Source organism: Neodiprion virginianus, chromosome 4, assembly GCF_021901495.1.
Source record: "Neodiprion virginianus isolate iyNeoVirg1 chromosome 4, iyNeoVirg1.1, whole genome shotgun sequence".
Taxonomy (NCBI): Eukaryota; Metazoa; Arthropoda; class Insecta; order Hymenoptera; family Diprionidae; genus Neodiprion; species Neodiprion virginianus.
In genome coordinates, this window is record NC_060880.1 from 9063282 (window position 1) to 9090599 (window position 27318).

General features: G+C 42.3%; 1 protein-coding gene across 3 annotated transcripts in view; it reads right to left on the reverse strand.

Annotated features, from left to right (window-relative positions):
• LOC124302050 (DNA-dependent protein kinase catalytic subunit-like) overlaps nt 1-27318 on the reverse strand; it is a 112379-nt gene that overhangs the window by 29130 nt on the left and 55931 nt on the right. For all 3 annotated transcript variants that reach the window (XM_046757810.1, XM_046757809.1, XM_046757811.1), the window contains 2 exons: nt 18718-18926; nt 10611-10789 (listed from right to left, as the gene is read on the reverse strand). In XM_046757810.1, coding sequence (XP_046613766.1) covers nt 10611-10789; nt 18718-18926 — 388 coding nt within the window. The remainder of the gene's footprint in view (nt 1-10610; nt 10790-18717; nt 18927-27318) is intronic.

Consider the following 27318-nt stretch of genomic DNA (forward strand, 5'->3'; position numbering starts at 1 on the left):
ACCAGACATTAAGAGCCATACAAACAGGGTATCACAATCCAATCGAGCTGAATATTATTCACCCACCTACTTCTTCTGTCCTACCCATTTTCAACGAAGTAGAAACCCATCATGCAGTTCCTCACACACCACCTCCGCTTCCTTTAAACCCACCCACCTTACGAAAACCTTATTACAAATAGGCAATTACTATATTGCTATCAAGATCTGCTGTTGCGCTGTCAAACAGACATAAATAAAATAAATACTTGTGTACACTACTGCACTAAAATAATTGTAGTGACGATCTTATACCCTTAGTTTAAAATTAGCCCAAAATATATCTACACTCATAACCGATATCATTGTACAAATACGTCAAACTCTGTACCTCGACATATCAAAAAAAAAAAAAAATCATTGTTGTTCAGGCTTAAGTGTACTAACCCGCTTCCATGCGCATTAACCCTAGGCGCCTAGCTTTAAACAACATTATGTAACCATAGTATTATAACTATATGCCTTACGCTCATACGTAATCCAGAATATAAACCATACACTACCTATAATAAGAATAATTGTAAAACTAATTTTAAGCACATACTTTAAAATCATGTTTCACATTTCCACCTTCTTGCTTCCCATATTCGGGACCATACCTACCGCTATGCTCCCTCTGACGGGGGGGGTGTTACGTCCAACATACCACTTCTTTCTATTTTTCCTACTCGCTAACTCTCCCACAGTTCTGTCCTGTCCTCTTATCTCTACGTAGTCTCACGCTATTCACTATCATGCTTACTCTTCAAATTCCATTCCCTACTCCTAGCATGTCACACCTTTTCTGCACCCGTCCGTTTCACGTCTCGAGGTACACTCCTATTCTGACACTCGACAATTCCACATCTTGCCTTCATATATATCTTTTCGCAACACACAACTCATTCCTACTGCTATCTCATGTTTTACGGAATAAACTTATAATCGACATATCAATATACTACAGTTTATTCAATCCCATCCTGATTTCCGGTTGACTTGAAACGTAAAAGCGAAGCCAACCAGGTTACTCCTTCCGCTCAGGAGTAAACTCTACCCACGGACGTAACAATATAACAGTAAAATTAAAATCACCGCGTGATAGAGATAGCGATTCAGATGATGATGTATTTTTGCAAACAGAAGCGAGTCGTAAAGCTAAATTATCTATAGATCCTAAAGAATTGAGGAAATCATTTGACCTCTTTAATAAATCTTTGCGCGAAAGAAGTAATCTGAATCCGAAGGAGTTGCAAGATTCATTTGAACTCTTTGACAAGACCTTGCACGAGAGGAGTCTTCTAGACAACTCCAGTAACTCGGATGCAGATGAAATAGAGTTACCAGGCCATATATCAGAGGGTGAAGAATTAGACGAAACCATACGTGAGGTACTCGACGAAAAAGACGAGAAGGATGACGACGAACTAAATAACAAAATTGAAAGATTTTTAGAAAAAGTTAGGAGAAATCAAGGAGACAATAGCGAGGCTGGACAGACTAACACCAATCAAACTAATTTGAATGAATCAGTAGTTAGTCGACCTTTACAGAAATCGGCATTACCAACACCTATAGTCGCACCCAGGCCAATAGCACTCTCAACCCCGTATCCTTTGAATATGATACCTGAGTTGAATGAGACGGGGGACATTTCAGTGAAAAGCAAAGTCAGCAAAATGCCAAGGCGTTTACAGCCGCAACTAGAATTCCGAAATTTACCAACGCGAATTGAAATCACGGAAAGTATACCACCAGATTTAGAAACAGTATCGCCATTAAAATTTCCAAAAATAGGTTACCATACAGGGAATAGAATCTCATTCAGTCGTGAAAATTTGACATACAGAAAAGACAATTACGTACATTTCATATCAGTAGATTCAGAATTTTCTACACCAGTCAGCAGACTATTAAACGATTTGGAATTAATAAATGCAGACGATCATCGTGATGCAAAACCAAATTAGGCCAAGTCATTATTACAAAAACGGGAAAATATAGCATATTTAGCCTCGTAGTTAAAAGAAAACATCTTGACAAAATTGAATTAGATAACGTCAAGGTAGCTTTGGGAAATTTGAAAACGACTTTATTAGATTTGAAAATAAAATCATTTAGAATTTCAAAATTAGGGGATATGACTGACGAACTATCAACAGACATGTCAAATTTATTAATAGATATTTTTGAAGACGAAGACATAGACATTACAATCTGTTCAGGTATAACTGAGATACCACCATCAGAAATACGACTGGGCATAATTTCGGAAATGCATAGTGGACTAATGGGAGGACACAAAGGCGTGACCAAAACATATCGAAGAATCCGCGAAAGATTTTATTGGCCACGAATGAGAGAGGATATCAGTAATTTCATTCGGAGATGCGAAAGCTGTCAAGAACAAAAGCTAGTTCGCGTAAAGACTAGAGAGCCAATGCTAATAACGGACACTCCATCTGAGCCGTTTGAAAAAATTTCGCTAGACACAGTAGGTCCACTTCCGCAGACCCCTAGTGGCAATAAGCATATCTTAACTATGCAGGATAATTTGACAAAATTTTGTATCGCTGTGCCTATTCCCGATATAAGAGCTGAGACTGTGGCTCACGTAATGGTAAAACATCTTATTTTGCAATTTGGATCGCCTAAAACCATTCTAACAGATCGAGGAACAAGTTTCGTAAATAAACTATTACAAGAATTAGCTAAACTTTTCAAAATTAAACATATTACCACTTGCAGTTATCGACCACAATCAAATGGCGCATTAGAACGTAGTCATATTGTTTTAACAGAGTACATTAAACATTATATTGATGAGTTTGACAATTGGGATGAACTAGTTCAATTTGCTATGTTTTCATACAATACGGCAGTTCATGAAGCCACAAACTTCACACCGTATGAGCTAGTTTTCGGAAGAATAGCGCGCTGTCCAACTTCGTTTGATACTGATGAAAACCGTTTAACGTACAACTCGTATCTTGAAGACCTAATGATCAGATTAAACGAAATGCAGGCCTTGGCTGCGACCAACTTAGTGCAGGCGAAGGAGAGGTCGAAAATGTACTACGATCGGACAGTACATCCGTTCAAAGGTAAGGCAGGAGACATGGTACGCGTACAAATAGAAGCTAGAAAGGGAAAATTTAGCAAGCGATACCAGGGTCCATATAGAATTGTTAAAGTCTTGGAAAACAATAATGTAGTATTAGAAGGTAGTAACGGTGAGAGATTCGTTAAACATGTGGACAAACTCGAATTGGCTTACTGACAGAACGGGACGTGGACTGATCAACAAGATTACAAATGTAAAGGGGAGTAATAAACGTTGATTTTTGAGGGAGAATATCATGGAGACGTTGTGGAAAATTATCGTGTTAATTATCGGATTCTGGACATTGAGGGAAACGAACTCGCAGGACTACACGGTTGCGTCACTTACCAACAATCCCGGGATATATTACGAAAAGCTACATAACATCCGACTGAAAGAAGCAGAATGGAGACTACTACTTTCCATTGACGTGGACTATCTCAGGGATTTGATAGGAAAAGTACCTAATTTGGGCATGCTATATTATCCGGGGATTAGGACGAATTCATCAGCAATCATGAAAGAATACAAGAACATTGTCGACCAATCTTTAATAGGGAGAAAATACGATGAGTTATGGGCATTACGGGACAGTTTAGGCGACCTGACGGAGGAAATCACAACGATAGATTCGAACCAGCTACCTCGCTCTATAAAGCGACGGGAAACGCCGCCATTGGGAATAATTGGGTCCGCCAGTCGTTATTTATTCGGGACACTAACTAAAAAAGATCTAGAATACTTTAATTCAGAAATCAATAAATTACATCGTAACCAGAATAAACTGACCGGACTCTTGAAGAACCAGACGCATATTGTAGCTAGCCAATTACATGAACTCTACGCCGACTCAGAAAGACACCTAGATAGGATAAATTCAAATACCGGTAAAATAAACGAAATGATTACATCAGTGAAAAAATCTAGGAAAAATTGTAGACAATACAACAAACACTTTAGAATTATGGGAATATGTATTACGGGTGGACGCTTCCCTTACCAGCTGCATCAAAAATGTAGAATTAGCAATAACCGCGATTGAAATGGCGAAAGAGGGAAAATTACATAAGTCCATGCTTAATTCAGAACAGCTGAAAAGTATATCTATAGAAATAGCAACTGTAGATGGAAAATACGAACTCCCGATACCACACCATCAACTATCGCCTCGAGAGTTGAGTAGAATAGCAATCACGGAGATTGATTACCATCAAGGAAGGACAATAATTGTAGTAAGAATACCCCTGGGAAACAAAGAACCTTACCACCTCTATCAAATGCTACCATGGCCGGCGCCACAGATATTTGAAAATACAAGTATGTCAGCCCAAATAACACCACGCGCTAAATATATTGGATTAAGCTATAACCACGGGACGTACTTCCTTACAGAAGAGACGTACATACGCGAATGCAGTAAAACACCTTATTGCTATTTATGCTCCTGTTACGTCCAGCATACCACTTCTCTCTATTTTTCCTACTCGCTAACTCTCCCACAGTTCTTACATTAATCTCATGGTCTCTGTCCTGTCTTCTTATCTCTACGTAGTCTCACGCTATTCACTATCACGCTTACTCATCAAATTCCATTCCCTACTCCTAGCACTGTCACACCTTTTCTGCACCCGTACGTTTCACGTCTCGAGGGACACTCCTATTCTAACTCTCAACAACGTCACATCTAGACTTTTACATAGCTTCCTACACTTCGTTTTTACCGCCATCTGAGCTTCCTCGAAATAAATATATGAGTAATATCTCAAAACAAATCCTACGTTATTCGATCCTCATCCTGATTTCCGGTTGTCCTGGAACTTAAAAGCGAAGCCAACCAGTTTACTCTTACCGCTCAGGAGTAACTCTACTCACGGACGTAACACTCCTCCCAACTAGCACTGATAGAAGCTACTACATCTGAAAGATGCGAAATCGCATTACTTCTAAATCCTGACGAAAAAACCTTACGTAGTTGTAACATATATTTAAACCGAAATTTCGAACCTTTCTGGGTACGATTAGATTCAATAGGAGCCTGGCTATATTCACTAGCAGAGCCCCAAATTCTCCAAATTATTTGTAGAAGCACTGTAGACAAATTGATTACTACATCAGGAACTGGTATACTATGGTTAAGAGGAGGATGCATGGGTAAAGCAGATAGTATAACACTGCCGGGAATGGACACATACTTATCAAAACAACAATATTTGTACCAACCGAATCTCTCGCTGTCTATAAGAAATGTATCACCTGTAATACATAGCAGCACTAAATTACTTAAGTACTTAGACAAAGAACCGATTTTCAATGGCAAACCTGAACAAGGAAAACCATTATTCGAAATTGAAAGGGATCTAGAAGCGATGGAACAACAAGAACAAATATCGAACCATCATGACAACTTAGTTTACGGCTCATACATAGCGCAAACAGGAATGGTACTAACCATCATAGGAATTTACTATAGGAAGCAGGTGTTGAGTCTGGATAGATCATGTTTAAGGCTGACAACTAACCAAACCTCCAAAAACCGTCGGAACGTAGCACAAAAGCCCATTCGCGAAAACACCATGTTAACTGAGATTTACTCTCCCTCCATGATTGAGACACATCGCGACCTACCTCAGCAGGAAGCACAAGTCAACTAGACCCAACTTATACTCCCCCACTATCCCACATAATAATTAAACACAACGACCACTGGAAACGGCAACCCTCTTCGTTATGAACTATGTTGTTGCTATTTGCAAAATTATCGACAGGAATCATGGCCAGCACCAGCCAACCAGACCAAACCCCATCGAGAAGATTATTCATAATCGGGCTGGCTACCTACACGAAAAGGCGGGACCTGGCGAAGATATTCGAAAAGTACCAACCACGATCGATAGTCATACGAAAGGGAAGGGGCTATCAAAACACAGCATTTGTAAACTTTAGAACATCAGAAGAGGCGGCGGAGGCCATGAAAGGAGTAGGAACGGTGAAACTGAAGAAAAGGAAACTTACCATCAAGTTCGCGGATGCGTGGGAGGAACTGCGAACGCTACCATCATGCAAAAAGCGCAGGCCACTTAGGATAGAAGAGGACCCTCTACCTGGATTCGTGCCGAAGGAGGCAAAACAACTGCCAGTTGAATGTATCTGCGAAATTGCACGTTATTCACCATACAAGGAACGTACACGGATGGAGCGAGTGTGCAAACGGTGGAGAATTGGAAGCAGAAGCTCCCATACTTACACCAGAACTATAACCCCGACTAGCTGGGAATGGAAGGACGGATGGCACCAAATATTCAATTCAGATGGCCTAGTATGGATTATTAAGAGGGGCGGAGAATACCTAACATCCTTAGACCTAGAGGGGGTCACGGAGATAAAATCCACCGCGATCACTATGGCAGCGAAGGAGTGTCGAAGATTGGAGGTTCTAAAGTTAACAACCGTTAACATTAGGGGAGGAGCATTAAGATCTGTGAGTGATCATCTGTTCGGCCTCAGAGAGCTGGAAATCGGACCTATTGACTGGGAAATAGAGAAAATAATCCTCAAAAAATTAAACCTGCGAAAACTGATTCTTCAAAACAATGAGATAACCGGAAAGGGACTGGGACACAAAACATCGATTAAGGAGCTCCACATAAAGGACTGCGATATGGCCAAGGCTGAAGGAATCGGAAAATACATCCAATCACAAGAACATTTGGAAACACTGGTGATTGTAAACTGCCTACAGCTAAGGCGTGCAGAACTACTAACGGCGCTGGTTGGAGACAGCCATACTCAAGATACATTAAGGTCACTTAAGATCCACGGCGATTGACCCAGCGATGCGCCTCGGGAAGACCCAGAGCTAGCGGAAGGAGAAGAAAGAGGGGACTTCGTCGAGTTAGACCTTTTAGTAGCGGAACCACACTTGGCATCAGCACTCCGATCACTAAGTGAACTATCAGTGACAGCATGTGGATGGGTGGATGCTGACTTCATCAGAGACATTGGGGAAACATTGACCATTCTGAGTTCCCTAGATATCAGCATGTGCACAAATATACGTGGACAATTTTCGTTAGAACCCCTCGCACAACTAAAACATCTGAGGATCCTAAGGATGAATAACATGCATTCGACCGTGGGAGGAAGCTGCCTACGAGAACTGGAACTACTCGAGAACTTAGAGACCAGAGAGAACCTAGGGATCCACGATGAGGATATTTGCGGGATGCTAAGGACTAACCACGTTGTCCAACACCTCGACATTGAAGGTTGTTGGAACATAACCCAACAGACCATCACCGTAGCACGAGAGGTTGTAAGAATGGGACACCGACAGCAGCCACTCCACCTTTATGCCGGGGGTACGCAAGCAACACCGTCTCGGCGGGACAGAAGAAACGCCTACCTACGTTTAAGCTTTGAACGACATACGACGCCGCTGTTCCAGCGCGTGAGGTAAATCCCGTGAACCCAAAAACACTCCGGTTGGCTGACCAGTTTTACTGATCACAGAGAGCTACTCTCCCGCCAACCGTAGCCCCAAAATAATAACTATATTTTAGGGCCACACGAGGTGAAGTCTCACGCGCTGGTGCAGTTGCAATCGTTATAAATAGACAGTTGTGTACAAAATTTATATAATAATTATAATTGTCAGTTCTTCTTCTCGGGAAGCAGTATCTGTTCTTTCATGTCATACACATTGAAATGTGAGCTAGTTCATGGAAGTGGAATTTAATTGGATGAAACGAAACTCGATTTCACATGGTTCATGACACCAATAGCCATCATCTTGATACTTTAATCCCCTAACGATAACAGCCCGCCAGTCCAATATAGTGTCCCATGAGAATATTCGTGTTGGATATTGATCTTCTCAGATGTGAGGCTCGGTTGACCAGTTTTACTGATCACAGAGAGTTATTCTCCCGCCGATCTCACATCTGAGGTCGCAGCAGGAACAATTGTCACCATGTTATAAAATATCCCACCTTTAATCATGTTATTATTCCCTTACGTTAACCTTATATATATATTTTTCCTTAATGTAAAGGCCGGCTGACCAGTTTACTGATCACAGAGAGCTAATCTCCCGCCGACCTGAAATTTGTTTTTATAAGCTATATAATACCTTAATTCATCATCATCGTTGTGACACTGTCACATACACACATACATTATCATTTTGATTACTCTCAATTTTTGTATACCTACTAGCCTTTAATTATTCATCAACGGGGACGTTGATGGTTTCTAAGTAGGGAGGGATGTTACGCCCCGACGTACTGCCTTGGCGTACGTTCAAAAATTCCTTTTTCAAAATTCTATTTCATTTCATTTCTTTAATTATTTCATTACAATCTCATATTCTAATAAGGTCACGTACAGTCCTCGGCATTCGCTGACATTGTATCTTATTTGCTGACACCAGGAATCGCGCTATAAAATTACTGACCTAGTAACAGCGGCGCTCAGCCCGGGAATATCTCTCTTTTTAAGTCAAAATTATCATCAATAATTAGGATAAACCACTACCTTTGGAACCACCAAATTAAAATAGATTATTTGTTAAGATGTGTGGATGAATGCGTGAGAATTATCTCAAGATACCTTCTGTTAACATCTTGTACGTATAAGTGACGAGATTGAGAATCGTCGGAACACCGTCGAATGGCGCGAACTAACGCTGACCGTGTAGATTTAGACACCGGGAGGTCGCCCCCGCACTTAATTGGCTAATTACTGTTGCAACTTATTGCAACTGCAGATTTTTCCCTATTAATACCCTCTGGCCCAAGCAGCCATGTCTTTCGTCTGTCAAGTCGCGAAGTGCGTGGACGTAAACCCGGATTAGCCCTCTCGAGCAATAGTAGCGTTCGGAAAATCTTAGTTGTGACCGACCTAAAGTCTCGCGCTAATTCGTCAAATTCGAGCATTCAGTTATTCTGTTAGCTGCAAGAGACTCACTTTCTTCTACGTTTTCATCTTTTCTGTGCTTTACTAAATCTCATCATTTCGCGAATAGACATTTTTATGATATTCCATTTTCAATAATTAAATTGAGTTCGGCCCTGATTCAATCGAATCAGGTAATCTTAAAAAAATTGACACTTTCAACTATAACTTTCGATAACAAGATATCATTCCAAATCTAAAAAGACTAAGTGACCGACGTTCAGCATCGTTCGATTGATCAACTCTTCGAAACTTGAGGTGAGGCCCCTGGTCCAGAAATCTACCGACGCAGACCGACACGATTCGACGGCTCTCAATCTCGTCGACCGATTTACCTAAAGCTAAGTCAATCCGAGTGTTAGTCTTCGAAGTTGGACGAATTCTTGTTTCACCTTTTTAATCAAAATCTACTTCAGTAATTTTCATTCAAAACCAAGTCTAGAATTGGTGGGTAGCTTCACTACCCCCAATTAAATCGTACTTATTGTTTCCAAGAATTAACGAATAAGACTTAACAATAGTATATGTCATTGATTTAAGATAATCTAAAAAGAGAGATACAATGCAATAATCACGACCAGCTAGTTAACCATCGTTCAGAGTAGATGTTCCTGGTACCAACTAATAATATCCTTTAGAATAGTATGACACACGATTTTCATAAACTTGAACACTTTATAAATTGTTATTTTCGGCTCATATATCATTATTACCATTGATTGTTACCAGACATTTCAATAACCAAATCGAAACAGAATATACTTCATCTTTTACCAGTCAAATCATATTAAACATTTATTTTGAACGACCTTCTTCCTATTTTTGTTATTGTAAAATTGCCTCAACAATTTAAACAAGCCTCACAGACCTGTACAGGACTATAGCAACACGATCCTACAAATTACCGGCTTATCGAAAGGTAGGTCTTCTCTTAGTTTTAATAATTATTCATTGTCGTTACGTGGGAGCTTGATTATTCAATTAATCATTAACTACCACCGCTCAGTACACCCTCACCCCCACGTAACACGCGTCCTGCAGCTCCTGTTGAGGTCGGTAAATCAGTTTGAGCCAGAACCCCCCCTATATAACTACTTAGATTACCGGTATAAAAGAAAACACGTAAGTCACGCATGTGTTACAAGATTTTTAAAACTCTTATTTTGATTTTGCAAGCTTTTTGGATATACGAAAAAATCGGGAACAATTTCATGGATAAAATCAGACGTTCATTTTTGTTTTCATCTTTTGCAACAGTTAATGCACGGTTATTACGATTACATGCAAAGTAATACAGTAGAAAACTTGAAAGTAATCAGGGTTACTTTATTCAACGTGTATCTAGTAGAATAGCAATTTGAACCAATGACTCCTAGGAATAGCTGTCTTAGTGGATTAGGTTGAATGGTGCATGTATTAAAAGATAAGAGCGTATAATTTTTGATTCATTTTGTACAAATTTCTTATAAAAGCATAATTGACAAATGCCAAATACATAATTTACTAGACGATAATCGAGTATGCAGGTATCACTTACTTGGTGTAAATAACACTTGTTCTTTGAGCAATGAGTGAAAACATATCTACCACATGTTTCTCTGTCCTATAAATTATGCAAGCACCAGCCATATGACCAAAACCACGAATACTCAATTGTAGAGTGGCAGACTCCTGATTTTCGTTGGTGATTTTTTTTTCGAAGTGCTGCATGAAATACTGAAATAAGAAAATAACTTAGACAACACCAACCTTAAGGTGAACATTTTTGAGATGTGCTGCTAATCGTGAAACATGATTTAATGTTTATTTGAAACAGAAAACCATGTATTCCGCAATAACTTGGAATTACAAACTGACTTTTTCCGAACACCCTAGGCCGTAATCTCAGAAGCAAGGCGAAATGCAAAACACGTTCAATGCAAATTATTTAGAATTCAAAGAGGAATGAAATTTAGCCCTATCACATTTGATGCAATTGGAACCGTCTAAGACAGGTTATACGGAATCAATACGTATATACGTAGTAGGTAAATTTACTATGTGAAAATCAACCCCCAACCCCAACCCCTAAATGCGGGAGGGGTAGTAACTTTGAAATTTCGAATGGGAACCTCTATTTTTCATTGGAGATCCGAATTTTACATGAAAAAATACACAAGTTTCATTTGAAATTTTTTTTCCAATTCGTGACCGATGGCGCTTGAATCGCGAAAAATGAAATTTTTGATTATTCCAAGGAAGGCGCTCCAAATCGAAGATAAGGAAGTACGTGCTGAATGTTTTCAGGAGAACAATTCGATTGTGCATAGTTTGACCTCAATCGCCAGGCCCCGCCGCCCCGGCCTAGTGTATTTTCTACGTTCTAATGCGATCACAATACAATTTCAATGTTTACAACGCGACGTGTTTACTACAATCTCTCCTCGTTATTCGAATTGTCTTCGTTGCTTGCTCATGTTCCCTGATTTCTTCAACGCATTCCTTCATAACACGATCTCACTACGCACTTCGTTTTGAGCATTCTGTCATTACTTGACTCAATTACCGTTACAATGGAGGCTTTACCTGTACAAGGGAAAATTGAGATGGTTCTTATTTATAGAGAAAGTGGCAGGAATATTAATGAATCTGTTACTCTTTATGCTCAACGTTTTCCAGACAGGGTGCGTTCACGCCGTTCTTTTTACCGGGTTATCAAACAATTCACCACCGACGGAAGTCTAAAAGCGAAAACAAAAACCGTCAAAAAACAGTTACGGGAGCTAATAATGAGATTGCAATATTAGCTGCTGTGGCTCATAACCCCCATGTTAGTACTCGACGGCTGAGCTGCGATTCCGCGTCAACGTCCGCGTTGATTCGCCACCTCTTCTACGTTAACCATTTCACGTACCTCCGACATGATTCCTTCTCGTCTCTGTTGATTGCCCGCATTTTCAGCGTCACTGTCTGCTCCTGATTATTTCGGTTCTGACTTCTCTAATACAGAAAAACTTGGTACGTCGCTCCAATTCAGATCTGTATGCGTGTACTATGAGTAAGACCGAGTATCGGTATGTTCGAGTGAGTGTTTCCATGCCAGGTGATTGAGGTGTATCAATGTGTATAGCGTACTTCAACAACATAAGCAAGAGAAAGTAACACAGCGGGCGAGGGCACAAACAAGATAACGGTAACTGATCGATACCATAGGAAAACCAAAATGCCTACCAAAATGAGTTAGATGATTGGTTTACAGGAAATCGCAGTACTTGGAAAATTGGAAACTCATTTATTCATTACCTCCAAACCCAATATTGAATTTTAGGTTACAAACGATTATCGTGGTTCGTCGTTACCAACTTCATTTGCAACAAATGTGACACGACCATATGCTTTTCCTCTTCTCATTGTAAAAACTTTGTAATCAACGGTTCTTTGCATCCCACCTTGGATCTGAAATATCTGCCGCGAGCGATTAAGAGATTATTTTGCAAAAGGGATTTTACATCAAACCGAACGAAAATATATTATTGAATTTACTCTTTCCATCTTCAAACATTTCACCGAAATTCACCGTAAAATTTTCTTCATTTTCAATTAATTATTTCTTCACAACATCCGTTCGAAGCATCAGATTTCAGTGATTCCATGATTTTCAAATGACCATAACTTGAAACATAAGTGACTTGCAGAAAAAAGTCCTGCTCAAAAGTATTGCTTAGTTCTTAATGAAATTCTCAAACCCATCATGCCAAAAAAAAGAAATTCAACGTTGAATTCCACATTTGACTGAGAATTCAAGAAACCAATTGCTCGGTTTTCACACAAATGCATATTTTACGAATTTATGGAGTATGTTGCATTCTAAATGATCTGAATTGCATTTAGACAATTCTTCTTACGTTGTCTCGAAATTGGGGACAACTTTTACTGCAGAGTGTTGTCTCCTTCTTACTACTTCGTGTTCACAGCCTATGCACGATATTCATTTGACAGCCATGAACTCTACACCGCGCTGGAATGAGCACTGCTATATTCTTTTGTTTTATGAAGAAGCCTGTGCATAAAGCTCAGTGTGTAAAAGTGAAATGACTCGTGAAAGTTTTTTTATCGAAACTGGAGTGACTATTTTAAGCGACGACATCAAGACCTCAAGTTGAAGATGATATTATCCGAAATTTTAAACGGTGAACCGCTATTTGTTATGATAACCCTAAAGCCCTACACTATCCCGGCAAAACAAATAACATACACAGGGGTTACGGTCACCCCGGAATTTTAAATCAACACTGCTAACGGATTGTTTGTCATAGAAGGGCTTAATTTTTTTCATTCGAAGGCTGAAAGACTGAAAAACGGAATAGTATATGCAAGGAAAACCTAATATGAATTTTTCACGGTGAAAAATTCGATTGAACGAAGTAAAAAAAATGATTTCAGCAGGTCGTAAGAATTATATTGGGTTATGTGTAGGATCCTAGGGTTATTAAGTATGCCATCAGAGTGTCGGTAAGGTGCACAGAGAAACAAGATGAAAGTTAACCGTATCTGTGGGTTCTTGCTTCTACGTTGAAGAAAATGAAACGTGGACATTAAAATGGACTTGATATTTTAGTCTCTAGTTCTCCTTATATCGATTACATGTCATTGCATGCGGTAGACACGTCTTCATAATAACAATAACGGAACTAGGTAAGTGAATATGAATTATTCTAACTCAATAAGTAAGTCTTTGATTTGGTGACGTCAATGACTCTACTGTGGTCACATTAATTACTACTTTGGTACCTGTAATTTTATCCCTCGCGCGGTAAGCAAATGAAGATTGACTGTTATCTGCAAAATATTATGTGGGACAAAATGTATCTCATTAAGTCTAAATGCTGAGTATTTAAATATTTGGGTGTGATAAAAATACAGCTCCATTTATATATCGTATAAAACAATGATGTATGCATTGAAACGAAATTCAAACAAGGAATAAATGTGATAGTAAATTCTGTATACGTATGCGATTCTTAGCGCCGCCAACCTTGTGGTGCAAAAACTATAACAGAAAAGTTTGTATGTGCATATTCAGGTATACCACATTACAACCTCACTTTGTGCCTAGTTGAATCTCACAACCTTTGCTTATTATACTCATGATATACATTTTTTTAGTAAAAGTTTTACAGGTATGTTAAATATAAATAAGCTTCCAGAATTTTTCGATGAAAAAAACTATCAGACGTCTAGGAAAATTATATCCGGGACCAAAGAATGCCTATCCATGGACTTATACCCAGTAGACCGTCAGGCGTCCCCGCAATCGTCGTGTTGAATTTCAGCATCTACTCCGTTTATCTATACTATTACTGTGTTTTTTGATAGTGTTGAATTCTAATTTTTGACTGCTAGCACTCATACTCTTTCTACGAAATTCTATGCACTTACTCTATTGCTAGAATAGTAAGGTTGGCTAATTGAAAGTATAGATAAAGATGTGCATGTCGTGTGTTGCATTTCATATTTTCAATCATCTGTAAGGAATATGAATGTTAGTTTGGAATGGAAAATGAAAGGCAGTAGTCAAGAATCAGCATTCAGTTTTATGGTTACTTATGAGATCTATTTCTTAAAATAACTATCTCAAGTTTTATATGGTGCCTCAGATACTTGCTACTATACTACAAAAACAACAGTTTATGTTTTACTTAAACTCTATTTACCCCTATAAACGACCGTAATAGCTTATTTTGCTGTCTGTTTATGGGCTTATTTTTAATGTCAAGGCCTATGTTAAGCTACTCGCCGTCGTTTCCGTTGAGGGTGCTTATGTTAACTCATGTAGTCGAAGGCACTTGCTGTGGGATGATGGGTTGGTTATAGAGGTTGTACGAGACATTCACAACACTTCCGTTTCCATTGATAGCACAAATTTTGTGGTCAATGCGTTCATCAACTTTGCGTCAACTGGGTATGGTTGTTCCATTCAACAATTTGAAGCATCTTGTTACATGAAGACGTATACATACAGTTCTTTGTAGCAAAACGTTGTTTGTCGACAATGACGGGATGTACCGGGTCAGTTTCAGGTCTCTAACGTGTATGATGATGTCCTCCAGGATGATATCAGTATATGCTAGAAGGTCTTCATGTAAGGAGAATTCTCGAGGGATACTCAGCTTCCTACCATACAGGTATTTACCAGCTGAAACCGTCAAATCTTCTTTGTACGAGATTTGCAATCCTACGAGTACTGTGGATGAGATTTCGGTCAATTTCCTTTTTTTTCTCATGATGGAACATGTTAAGTCTTTCCTTGTACAATACAAACCAGACGATTCACTCTGGGGTGATAGTCAGTGGTTTATATTCATTTTACTCTGGCCAGTGTTCTAAAGCTGTGAAGAGGGCAGATACATGTTGAGAATTTCTATCCATGGTCAGTAATTTCGGGCTGCCAACGCGTAAATTTCCAATAAATAAGGAAGGTTTTTGCTATCGTGTCTGTTGTGCTGCTTGTGACTGTTATTATTTCGCGCGATTTGGAGAACCTGCGAGCCATAGTGATGCAGTAGTAGTACCTGTCTGATTGGTTTGGATGTGAACGTAACGCCTTAAGCCCTGGATTTCTGGCAATAGATATAGTTCCACGATCATTCTGATACGGTATTATTCTTCTACGGTGAGATTTATTTTTGATGCATGATTTGGCCACTTGGTCGGTATTTGTCCTTGAAGACCGCAAGGATTTCGTGAAAAATGTTGCTATATACGAATAGTTTGACATCATGAGCTCAGACGTTGCACCAGAGTGTTTGATGTTCTGGTTAGAACGTTACTTCTTGTAGATTGAAGTGAGGTGTTGGTTTATTGTATCAACCTAGTTGGTAGTTTTTCCGTGGCATGGCGTGACTTATGCGGATTCCGTTAAGTCTTTAATCGCATGGCACTTGCCGCGTTGCTGTAACTTCTCCAAGACCAGTTTAAGATTCCTTGCGATTTATATTCTAATACTTTGGTGTCTGATCTTGTTTTACTTACTACAATGAGCTAGCTTTCCAAAGTTGAGTGCTCTATTTTTCAAATCTCGTCGGCATACTTAGCCAAATGGTCAATACTGATTCTCAAAGTCAATGCAGTAGCCAGGGTGGGTTTTAGATGTAAAGGTGAGTCATCAAACCATAATATCCATGAAATGTAGTCGCCGTTTAGTTTTGTCGCTAACTGCCCCATCAGACAAGAATTTTACGTATCTCCATTTCTTCAGTAAGGAGTGACTTGATAAAAAAACTTCTAATACGTTGATATTATCATGGGTTGGAGGATTCAGAACTGCGCTCTCGATGGCTGTGAGAATTGCCTGGTCCAATGTGTTGAGCATAGTGTAGGTAGTCATGCAAGTTGTCGGAAGTGATTCCTATTGTTCGAAACTGATGTTCTAGCAGTAGCTCTTGTAACGATTTTTGTTGCCATTGTTTTCTATCGTTTTTGAACTTGTTGATACCCCTTATGAATCTTCGTCACAATATAAATTCATACATGTACGCCCGAATACGCATTACGCATACTCTTGTCAAGTTTTATAGGATACTAATGTCATGAAGTCCCGGGAAAAATGCATAAATCTTATTGGATCGAAATTTTGTCTCTATCTACTCTGATTTAACCATGTATGATTTATAAATCTGTTGAAATATATGAATTATACATGCAGTTTAACTATGTGCATAATATATATCATATATGGCTTAATCGAATTATACACAAAACTTGGTTTCAATCGGATCTATGCTTTCTTTGGGTGAGAAATTTCGGAATAAGATTTCCGATTACAAAACTGTATCTAATCCAATTTATTTAGTAAATATGGAATAATATTTCAGATATAAGAATCGTGATAAAGAACCTGTATTCCCTTGAATAATAGTATTTCGACTGCATCGACAAGTAAAATGATTAGCATTTACTAATCAATCCAAAATAGAAGTACCTTTTCCTATATTGGTGAATCGAGTTGATCCAAAGTGTGTTTGCAAACGCAAGCCGTGCTGTTCACATGTTCTGGAAAGCACATCCACTAATCATGTAACATGAAGTGCAGCTACGGATAAAAGTTCTCAATAAAAGTGCTCTGTGTAACTAATCTTAAGGTACTATTTGCTGGCATTGTCGCAATTATAATTTTCCGGTATTGATGGAACCAATACTTTGTACCAAAAGCAGATTTGTAATTACATATTTGTAACATCGAGAAAGACTTAAATTTATTATAATAACTATAGACTATTGAACAGTATCTCAAATTCACACAATTCAGCAAGTTTCTGCTTTACACTCTTTGGTCGGTATTGAAGTTACCGACTAAAATCGAAAATATTAATTAAGACAAAATAATGACACAAATCAAGAATCGCACAATATATACCACAACTAAAATTATATAATACATTCATCAATTCACGTGATTTGTAGGAATATTTGGCAAATTGTGGCAATATTGTAGTAAGTATCAATCGAATTAAGACAAACGTAGATTCGCATATCACGATCCAGAGTAGGAACATGTATTTTTTAATTTAAATTTACGAAGACATTAAGACTAAATATTCTTTTCGGTCAAGTTACAGTAGTATTTAACCCTAAATAAATCGTTTGGGAGTCCATCGGATTGTGTGTATATACGTGTGTGTGTGGATGTGTGTGTAACATGCATATGATAAACATTGTGAATATTTTGCATTTGACATATATTATCTATATTCAGCTATCTTAGATAATGTTTGTTGCATAAATAACTACGAAGGTAAAGTTCTTGTCACGACTTTTCACTTTACTCACTCACCATTTTTGATTCAATCATGTATGTTCTGAATCGACCGCTACAATAAAGGTTAATGGTTAGTATTGTACCCTGTGAGATATCGAATGCACTAAGTAGCTGCCCACGGCAGAATAATTAGCAGCCTCATGAAAACTTTCATTTTGTTTCTCTGTGATGAGGCGAAGGAAATTGGCATGATAATATAGCGCGCCATGGCTCTGAGTCCTCGAGTAAATGGAGTAGGATAGCATACCAGTAAAGAGGGGTGATACACACGGGAATGAAGTCACTAATAAGGAATGTCATCATCTCCCAACCTTCCCAAAAAGGGGTTTTGGCTTCGAAATGTCATCAAGTATCGGTAACAGGAAACTGTATATGTAGTTACTCTTTAGACGTACCTACTACAGGTATAAAAAATTTCAAAAAATATGCGTAATTACTTATATTACTATTTGTGTAAGAATTTTTTTTACAAGTCACCCAGATTTCAAAGTTCATTGATCTGAAATTACCGATGAATTGGTCCAATCAGATTTTCTGGACGAGTATCGCAGACATACACTTAATTTAAAAAATATGACAAAATGCATAAGTGATCTTTTGAATTGGTACTAGAATTGAGCCAAACGAAAGAGAAATAAAATTAACAGGGTATCGAGGAGATCGTTAAAAGTGATATGAAAATTCTTATAATGCACTTTGTGAATATATACAACTCAAACATTGTCGAAGTTTGTTTTCATTATTCGTCGTAGTGATGCAAGCTTAACAGAGATCACTTTGTATACTCTGTAACTTTATATGATTTTTTTATATCATCTTTTCTCAAATAGTAGTAAATTATATTTACCTCAAATAATGTTCGGCTACTTTCGGTGTTTCTACTTTGCAGCATTATACCAATTCTCTCGTAAAAAGTGGACAAAGCATTAAATGCAACAATCGCATTTTCATCATGGAATCTTGTCCAATTCAATAAAGTCTGATGCCAGAAGAAGATATCCTCATAAATGAAATCATCGAACAAAGACATATGGCTCCCAAGTACTGCAATACCGGCTATAATACAGAAAACCTTTTTAAAAGTGGAACTTTAATTGAAATTACATGTTCTATTGACTATACTTATTCTCATACGCTTGCAATAAGCAATTGTTAACTAACTAATGCGAAAGTAAACGAATGATTGAAATGAAAATGATGACAAGTAATTGGAATTTGGGGATGACAGCATTGTGAAAACGAATGCAAACCGACAAAAGGACGAGAATACGCAATGAGTACAAGAGCTGTAGTTGTACATATAGAAATAAAGAGACAATATACCGTGATAAAACTCGGTCATCGGCAATCGTCGAAAACATGTATCTTATGCATATATATTGATGCTTGCAAAGCTTTTTTTACGATACAAATTGACTTCAACAAATTTATTACGGACGGTAATTTTTGTACCACTTGCATGGGAAGTTCGACTTCGCGCACCGACGAGGGTGCACAAGGCAGCCGATTCCCAACAATTCTCAAACTGTCGAGTAATATCGAAAACTGTTAGGTGTGTACGTACAGTACAGTTTTGCGAACGAAACCGGCGTAACTGACGTCGTCGGACGTGATGAGTCATGGCTATGAGCAGATCCGCTGTGTTGCATCAATGCGTCTACGTTCAGATTAGACAACCACGTTTTCAGTTTCCTTGACACGAACTTCCCATTGCCCGTGTTACAAAAACTAGTGTAAGATACGCGTGCGCGTACGTCACCCGTGCTTCACTAGGCCGACAAACTAAACTCGTGCAAGAATCACGTGCTTCGCGCACTTGTATCGTAACTTACTATTTCCTTTCCTCTTCAAAGGGTAGTTATTACACCCTACATTATATTCTAGGCGATTGAACCAATCATTATCTTGACGTAATAACGATTCGATTGTGAACTTTCTGTGTTGATTCGATGGTTGAAATGGATTTTGCGATTGCTTTTTTCTTTGAATTTCAGTCAGAAAATCAGAAAAAGATACGGATTGTGGAAAAATGCGTGTTTTTCTATCATTATCGTAAGTAGGCGTGATGAGGTTGGTACCAATGGCACATGATCCAGTGACGCACATTCTAATCGCGCTGAACAGATATATGGTGTACCTATAGTAGCCCGAAACCACGTTTCTTTTAGGACTGTGGAATAGACTGGGCCAAAAAAATTGACAATTTTTTTTTTTGAAGAATATATTGAGAATGTCATTCAGTATAGCAAAAAAAAATGTCATGAAATTTTAAGCCCTTAATATTAACTTTAAGAGGTCTATCATCGCTATTTTTGATTTTTAGTAATAATTTGATGTTTTACGTCAGAACTGTCGAAATATTGAAGTGAAAAAATTTATGTTCACTTATCCCTTTATAAAATTAAATTCCCTACAAAAAAGGTCTGACTACAGATTTTTGTCAGACAAGCCGTTTCCGAGTAATTAAGCTTAATAAATTGATATAATTTCTCGATTAATTCTCGATTAATTAATTATCGAGAAATTATATCAATTTATTAAGCTTAATTACTCGGAAACGGCTTGTCTGACAAAAATCTATAATCAGACCTTTTTTGTAGGGAATTTAATTTTATAAAGGGATAAGTGAACATAAATTTTTTCACTTCAATATTTCGACAGTTCTGACGTAAAACGTCAAATTATTACTAAAAATCAAAAATAGCGATGATAGACCTCTCAAAGTTAATATTAAGGGCTTAAAATTTCATGAAATTATTTTTTTGCCATACTGAATGATATATTTCTCAATAAATTTTTCAAAAAAAAACAATTGTCAATTTTTTTGGCCCAGTCTACTGTGGAGTCATGGAAAATCAGCATGATCGCCAACTGTTGTGGATATACCACAATTATTGAAAAAATTAATTTTTACCCGTCATTTCGAATTTCTTCTTGCGATGAAGCGATTGTTCGTATTTTTCTGATTTTATTTATCACCATTCATAAACAGAAAGTTTGACAGGCCATAGTACTGTTCAATCCCGAAGGTATTTGCAGTTTGTGCCACAAAACGAAATATCTCAGACGCAAATGTCTAACTTCCAGAATTTTGTTCACAACTCCTTAATTTTTATATACATCGAGGTCGCACAAAAAGCATCGTCGGCATCATTCTTTCCGGTAAAGAACTCTCCATGTAATTTTAAATACGCCAACGAGTCAAACGGAACCTTATATTTTATGGTAGCCAATGCTGCGTGGCTCAAATTTAGCTGGCGTTCGGTCGGTACGTACTCCATAACAATTGTATTCAGATGAAAAGTGTAAAAAACTTTTTTTAGACAGAATTTGACAAACTTTATTTTTACTATCCACTATTTTTATTGTTAAACCAACGCATAAGTACACGAAGAACTATTATTTCGACTTGTTTCGCGCGTGATTGACGTAACGCCCGGTACGAAAATACGAAGGACTTTCAGATCTTGTTTCTAAGAAGCAAATGCAGCTGTATACTAAAAAACGATTTATTCGGATGTAAAATAAAAAAATTAAATTTTTCAAATTTGTTATGTGCAAGGGTAGGATATCATTTATTTTGCAGAATTTCTTCTTTCTAAAAGCCAATCAATTTTTCAGTGCCAACAACGTTGCATTTTGTTACGATAAATAGCATATTGTGCATCAAGGGAACTGCGTAAGTTTTTGCTCGCGAGCGTGAAGAGAACCTATAGCCAGCCAATGACGCATCGAACTTAAACACCTTGTTTTCCTCTTCCCGAACTCCCTCTTTTTTTTTAATAACAACACCATCGCTCAAAATAATTAGAACTTAGATTTAAATATAGCATCTGACTAGATTGTATCTTAATTTCTAGGTGAGATCGGAGAAACGAGCGTACCATAACGGCGAATAGACTGAGAGGACAATTCTAAATCATACGGTTGACCCCGTCAACGGAGTCAGCGTCTTGGGGGAGGGTGTCACGAACGGCCCTTTTTCTCAATAATTCTCAATATTTCCTAAACGTAAGAAGCATGTAATCTACGCATTCCTGCACACGCTTGATTGCCCGAAAGCAGAAGAAGAAAAGGCATGATTCAAAGGAGTTGCAAACAGACTAAGTCTGCTGATCTTGCACCTTACCCCGTCAGCAGACGATTTTGCAAACATAGCAAACCAAGGTTTCTTTATCGAAACCTCAGCGATTGCCAGTTAGTCTATTCCACCACTTTGGTGAGTGTCGTGAGCAAAGTGGTCACTACCTGAATCCCTTCCAAAGCATCACCTACCCGTTGGAACACCGGTACCAGACGTGACGGCAAAGTAAGACCAGGGACGTGGAGCAAGTTGAAAGTCCACATCAGTTCCTCACTCTACGAGAAAACGGCTCCCCTGGCCTAACGAACGAGAACAGTTAATGCATGCTACCCAGTCCCCTCAAAACAAATAACATGAATCAACTCAAAACAAAAGCCAAAGGAACCGAAAAAAAAACAAAATGGAGTGCGAGGTATTTGAGGTGGATCCCTTCGCAAGAAGGTCCAGTATTCACCGGTCACCACCACAGCCCAGGCGCATCACCAGCTTGGAGGTGCAAATGAGGGGCTTAGCGCCTATACAGACGCCACTGATCCTCATTGATGCGGAGGAATCAAGGGAGGGGGCGCAGAACGGAGTGCCGGGGTCCAAGGAGGCGATCCCAAGAACCAAAAGCGAGGGGGCAAGAACGATGAGTTGCCCCGGGGAGGTGAGCGTGACCACCCCCGTCACACAGGTGGTAAGTGACAGGGAAGCGTTGAAGTCCCTGATTACCCTCATCGAGGGGATGAGGGGCTTCGCGCAGACCCACAAAAACACCCACGTCGTCCTCAAGGAAGACCTGGCAAAGGCGGCCATCGTCACTAGGCGCGTTGAGCGCGCCTGGGGCAGCATGGAGGCAGAGCTGATCGAGACCAGGGCATCGCGGGAGTGTGGGGACAAGGCCACGCAAACAGATGCCACGAAACATCAACAGCAACGATAGCAGACGACAGCCGCAGCCTCCAAGAGGAAGGAGATCTCCCCCTCGACTGGAGCCGCGGAAAAGAGGCCGCGCCCCGACGAACAGGAGGAGAAACCCCAGCAAGAGGGCTGGAGGGAGGTAGTGAGGCGAGGCCGTTGCAAGGCCGCCCCCCCCCCCCCAGCGCCAACAGCGCCAAAAAGATCCTCAAAAAGGTCAGGGGCCAGGCGGACCCCGACAAGTTAGGTGCCTCCATCACGGCAGTTAGGAGGACCAGAGGCGGGGACGTCCTCCTTGAGCTCAAGGGCTCAAGCGGAGCACAGGCTTTGAAGGAGGCCGTCGTGGAGGTCCTGGGTGGTCAGGCTAAGGTGTCGACGCTGGAGCCGGAAATGACCATCGAGATCCGCGATCTGGACGAGATCACGACGGCGGAGGAGGTAAGGGCTTCCCTCAGCAGCGCATTGAAAGCGCCGCTCGGAGGAGAGATAAGATTGAGAAGTGGTTTCACGGGCACCCAGGCCGCGCTAATGAGGATGGCAGAGCGGCATGCCCGGAAGTTGCTGGCGATTGGCAGAATCAAGATCGGTTGGACCGTCTGCCGGATCCGAGAAAAGATCACGATGGACAGGTGCCACCGATGTCAAGGGTATGGGCATCACGCTGCTAAATGCCTGGGCATAGACAACTCGAATGCCTGCAGGAGATGCGGTGAGACCGGACATAAGGAGAAGGAGTACAGGAGGTCCAGCCCAAGGTGCATCGTTTGCACAAACGGCGAGGCAAGGGCGGACCACTTCGCCTGAAGTGGCCAGTGCAGATCCTTCAAGGCGGAGCTGCTGAAGGCTAAGGACCGGCGCAAACGGGTGGGTCACCATGAGGGTGCCCAACTCCGGGCGAGTGGAGAGGACGGGAAGGGCGAGCGTGGAGCCGGTGATGCTCTCCCCCACCACACTAGAAGGGTCGTTCGGGCGGAGGCTCGACTTCAGCAACCCTTTATGCCAGGAGTGAGGTGCGTCAACACGGGTCCCGGGGCGGTGCCTGAAGCGGGCATACTTTAGGTAAACTTGAATGGGAGCCAGGCCGCTCAAGACCTGCTTACCCAAACTGCTGCGGCTATGGGGGCCAGCATACTGCTGGTATCTGAGCCTAGCAGGGCGGGGAAGCAAGGTAACTGGCTGGTGGACACGAGAGGGGACGCGGCCATCCTTGGGACGCGAAATCTGACCAGCAGCCTAACGCTGGGTGGGAGAGGCGTGGGCTTCGTGTGGGTGAGAGTAGGCAACACAAGTGTCTTCAGCTGCTACTTCTCGCCCAACACGTCGACGCAAGCCCTGGATATGCGGCTGGACGGCCTCGAGGAGGCAGTCAAGGCGGTTGGGGGTAGGATCCTCATAGCAGGCGACTTCAACGCGAAGTTGCCGCTATGGGGATCCGATAGGTGCGACGAGAGGGGCGAGATCGTGGCGGAGTTCTTGGCCAGAATCGACCTCTGGCCCATAAATACGGGACACGCCCCAACCTGGAGCAGGGAAGCCACCGGCGCGAAGTCGGTCATCGACATCACGGTTGGCAGCCCCGGAGTGGCGGCCGATATACGAGGATGGAGGGTCCTCGAAGAAGAGAGCCTGAGCGACCACCGCTACATCTACATGAAGTGGGTGGCGCACGGTGGAGCTCGGGCAACGGACAGAAGCGCCAGCCAGAGGTTTAGCAAGGGATGGTTCGTTAGGAAATTGGACAAGGCGGCCATGACAGCCTGTCTCGGTGAAGAGAAAGCGAAGCACAGGCAAGGCCCAACTGGAACCGGCAAGTCGGAAGTGGACGCTTTCATGGACACCATCACCAAGGCATGCGATGAGGGAATGCCGAGAAAAAGGCCACAGCGTGGCAAGACCGCCATTCACTGGTGGACCAGCGAGATCGCCCAACTCCGACGCGACTGCATCAGAGCCAGGCGACGGATGCAGAGCGCGGACCGAAGGCTAGGGCAGCGAGGCGAGAACTGTGGAATACAGGGGTGCCAAAAGGAGCCTGAGAAATAAGGTCAAAGCTAGCAAGGCCGAGTGCTGGGAGGAGCTACTGCAGGCGGTGGACGAAGACCCGTGCGGGCTGCCGTACAAGCTGTTCACCAAGAAGCTTGAAGGCCTGAGGCAACCAGACGACCCGACAATCGTCGATGGGGTGCTAGGTGAGTTGTTTCCAACTCATGGGAAGACGATAAGCACCACGCTCTGGCGCGACGACGACGGTCCGACTGAACGTTTTACCGAGGCGGAGCTCGCCGACGCGGCAAGGAGGCTCGGTAGGGGAAAGGCGCCAGGACCTGACGGAGTGCCGAACAAAGCCTTGGCCGTAGTTGCCGAGTGCTACCCGGACGCACTCCTCAGGGCCTACAACGAGTGCCTCCGCAGCGGAGCATTCCCCGGCAGGTGGAAAAAACAAAAGCTTGTTTTACTGCCTTAGGGGCAGGCCAAGAATGGGGAGGTAACGAACTACTGGCCTATCAGCTTGATCGACGTCGCTGGCAAAATGCTGGAAAGGCTATTGCACGCCAGGCTCGAGGCAGCTCTGGACACGTCGAGCGGACTAGCGGATAATCAGTACCGCTTCCGTAGGGGCAAGTCAACCAACCAAGCCATCGACGAGGTCGTGGACATCGCCAGGAAAAGCGAACGAGCGCAAAGGCCGCTTTGCTACCCCCTGCTTGTTGGCGCTTTTGGACGACAAAAACGCCTTCAATGCGGTGGGGCACAACGTAATCCTGGAAGCGATGAAAAAGCGGAGGAACATGCCGGCGTACCTCATGGGCATGGTCAAGAGTTACCTAGAAAACAGGTTACTCTTGTACCGCACCAGCGAAGGCGAAAGAACGCGCCGGCTGACGACAGGGGTTCCGCAGGGGTCGGTCCTCGGCCCACTACTGTAGAACGTGGCCTATGATGACTTGTTGCGGCTGAAAATGCCGGAAGGGGAGACAACTATCGGCTTCACCGACGACGTAGCTCTGGTGGTGACGGCAAGGACGGCGGACCTGCTCGAGAGCAAGACCAACGAAGCAATCAGCAGCGCCTGGGCGTAGCTGTCTGGCGTAGGACTGGACCTGGCGGAAAGGAAGACGGAGATAGTGGTGATAACTAGGCGGCACACGCTAAAGGTGAACCCTATCAAAGTCAAAGGACACGAGGTGAAGCCCATAGACAGCGCGAAGTACCTGGGAGAGACCATCGACACCAGGTTAAATCTCGCGGAGCACGTGCGAAAGGCCGCTAACAGGGCCATGGGCGTAGCCGCGGCCATTGGCAGGCTGATGTCCAACATCGGGGGACCGGCCTACGTGAAAAGGAAACTCCTCGCGAGCGTAAAATACTCCGTTGCACTCTACGGAGCCCCGGTGTGGGCCGACGCCCTAAGCGTGGCGAGAAACAGGAGCAGACTGGAGGCTGCGGGAAGGGCCAGCGCACTGCGAGTCGTGTCGGCGTACCGCACTGTCTCGATGCCGGCCGCTATGTTGCTGGTGGGCCTGATCCCACTGCACTTGATGGCGGCCAAACGAAAGAGAATCGCGGAGGCGGAAGCGAGAAGCAGGGCCCGTGGCAAGGCGGCTAGGGCCAGACTGAGACGCGAGGAGTGGGTGAAGACGACCGAGGTATGGGACATGGAATGGCGAGAAGAGGAGAAGGCGGCATGGACGAAGGAGGCGATACCCTCGGTAGTACCCTGGATCGACCGGAGACACGGCCAGATGGAGTTTTACCTGACCCGAGGCCTAACGGGGCACGGGTGCTTCGGTGCATATCTCCATCGGATAGGTGAGGAGACGACGCCACGGTGCCACCACTGGGAAGAAATGCGAAGCGCGACCGGACCGACCGCGAACATCCGGGAGGTAGTGCGCGCCATGCTGAAAGGGCCGGAACAGTGGAGAGCAGTGGCTGATTACATCAGACGAGTACTCCGTGACAAGGAGGAGGCCGAAAGGATCACAAGGGGTGAACGACCAGGCAGGAGACCCAACCCGGGGACGCCCGCGCGAAACGCGGCGTGCGGCTGTGACCTGGCGTACAGGCACGCCGTATGCTTCAGGAGCGCGGGCTACCTCAGAGACGGTGCGACCGAACCTACCAGTGGCGCAACGGATATTAGCGTGGTACAGGAAAAGATCGTGGGCTTGGCGGCAAGGCACGCCGCCGAGGAAGTCGGGAGAGGACCGCCTGCGGTCAGAGCGACAATGCCGGGTAGCGAGGGTACAAGGGTCCGGATGACCTACGGGGACGTAAACTACGTAGGCAACAACCGGGCTATCTTGTACCTGAAGCGCAGGTACGGAGGCCAACAAAAGCTGACAAACTCGTGCAGTCCGGTGAATATGCAACCGCCGGGGCTAGACGTTGTGGTGCTCGACGGCGTGGTCTTTACCGCCAACTGTCAATGCGTCAGCTAGGACGAGCATGCGAGAATGTTCC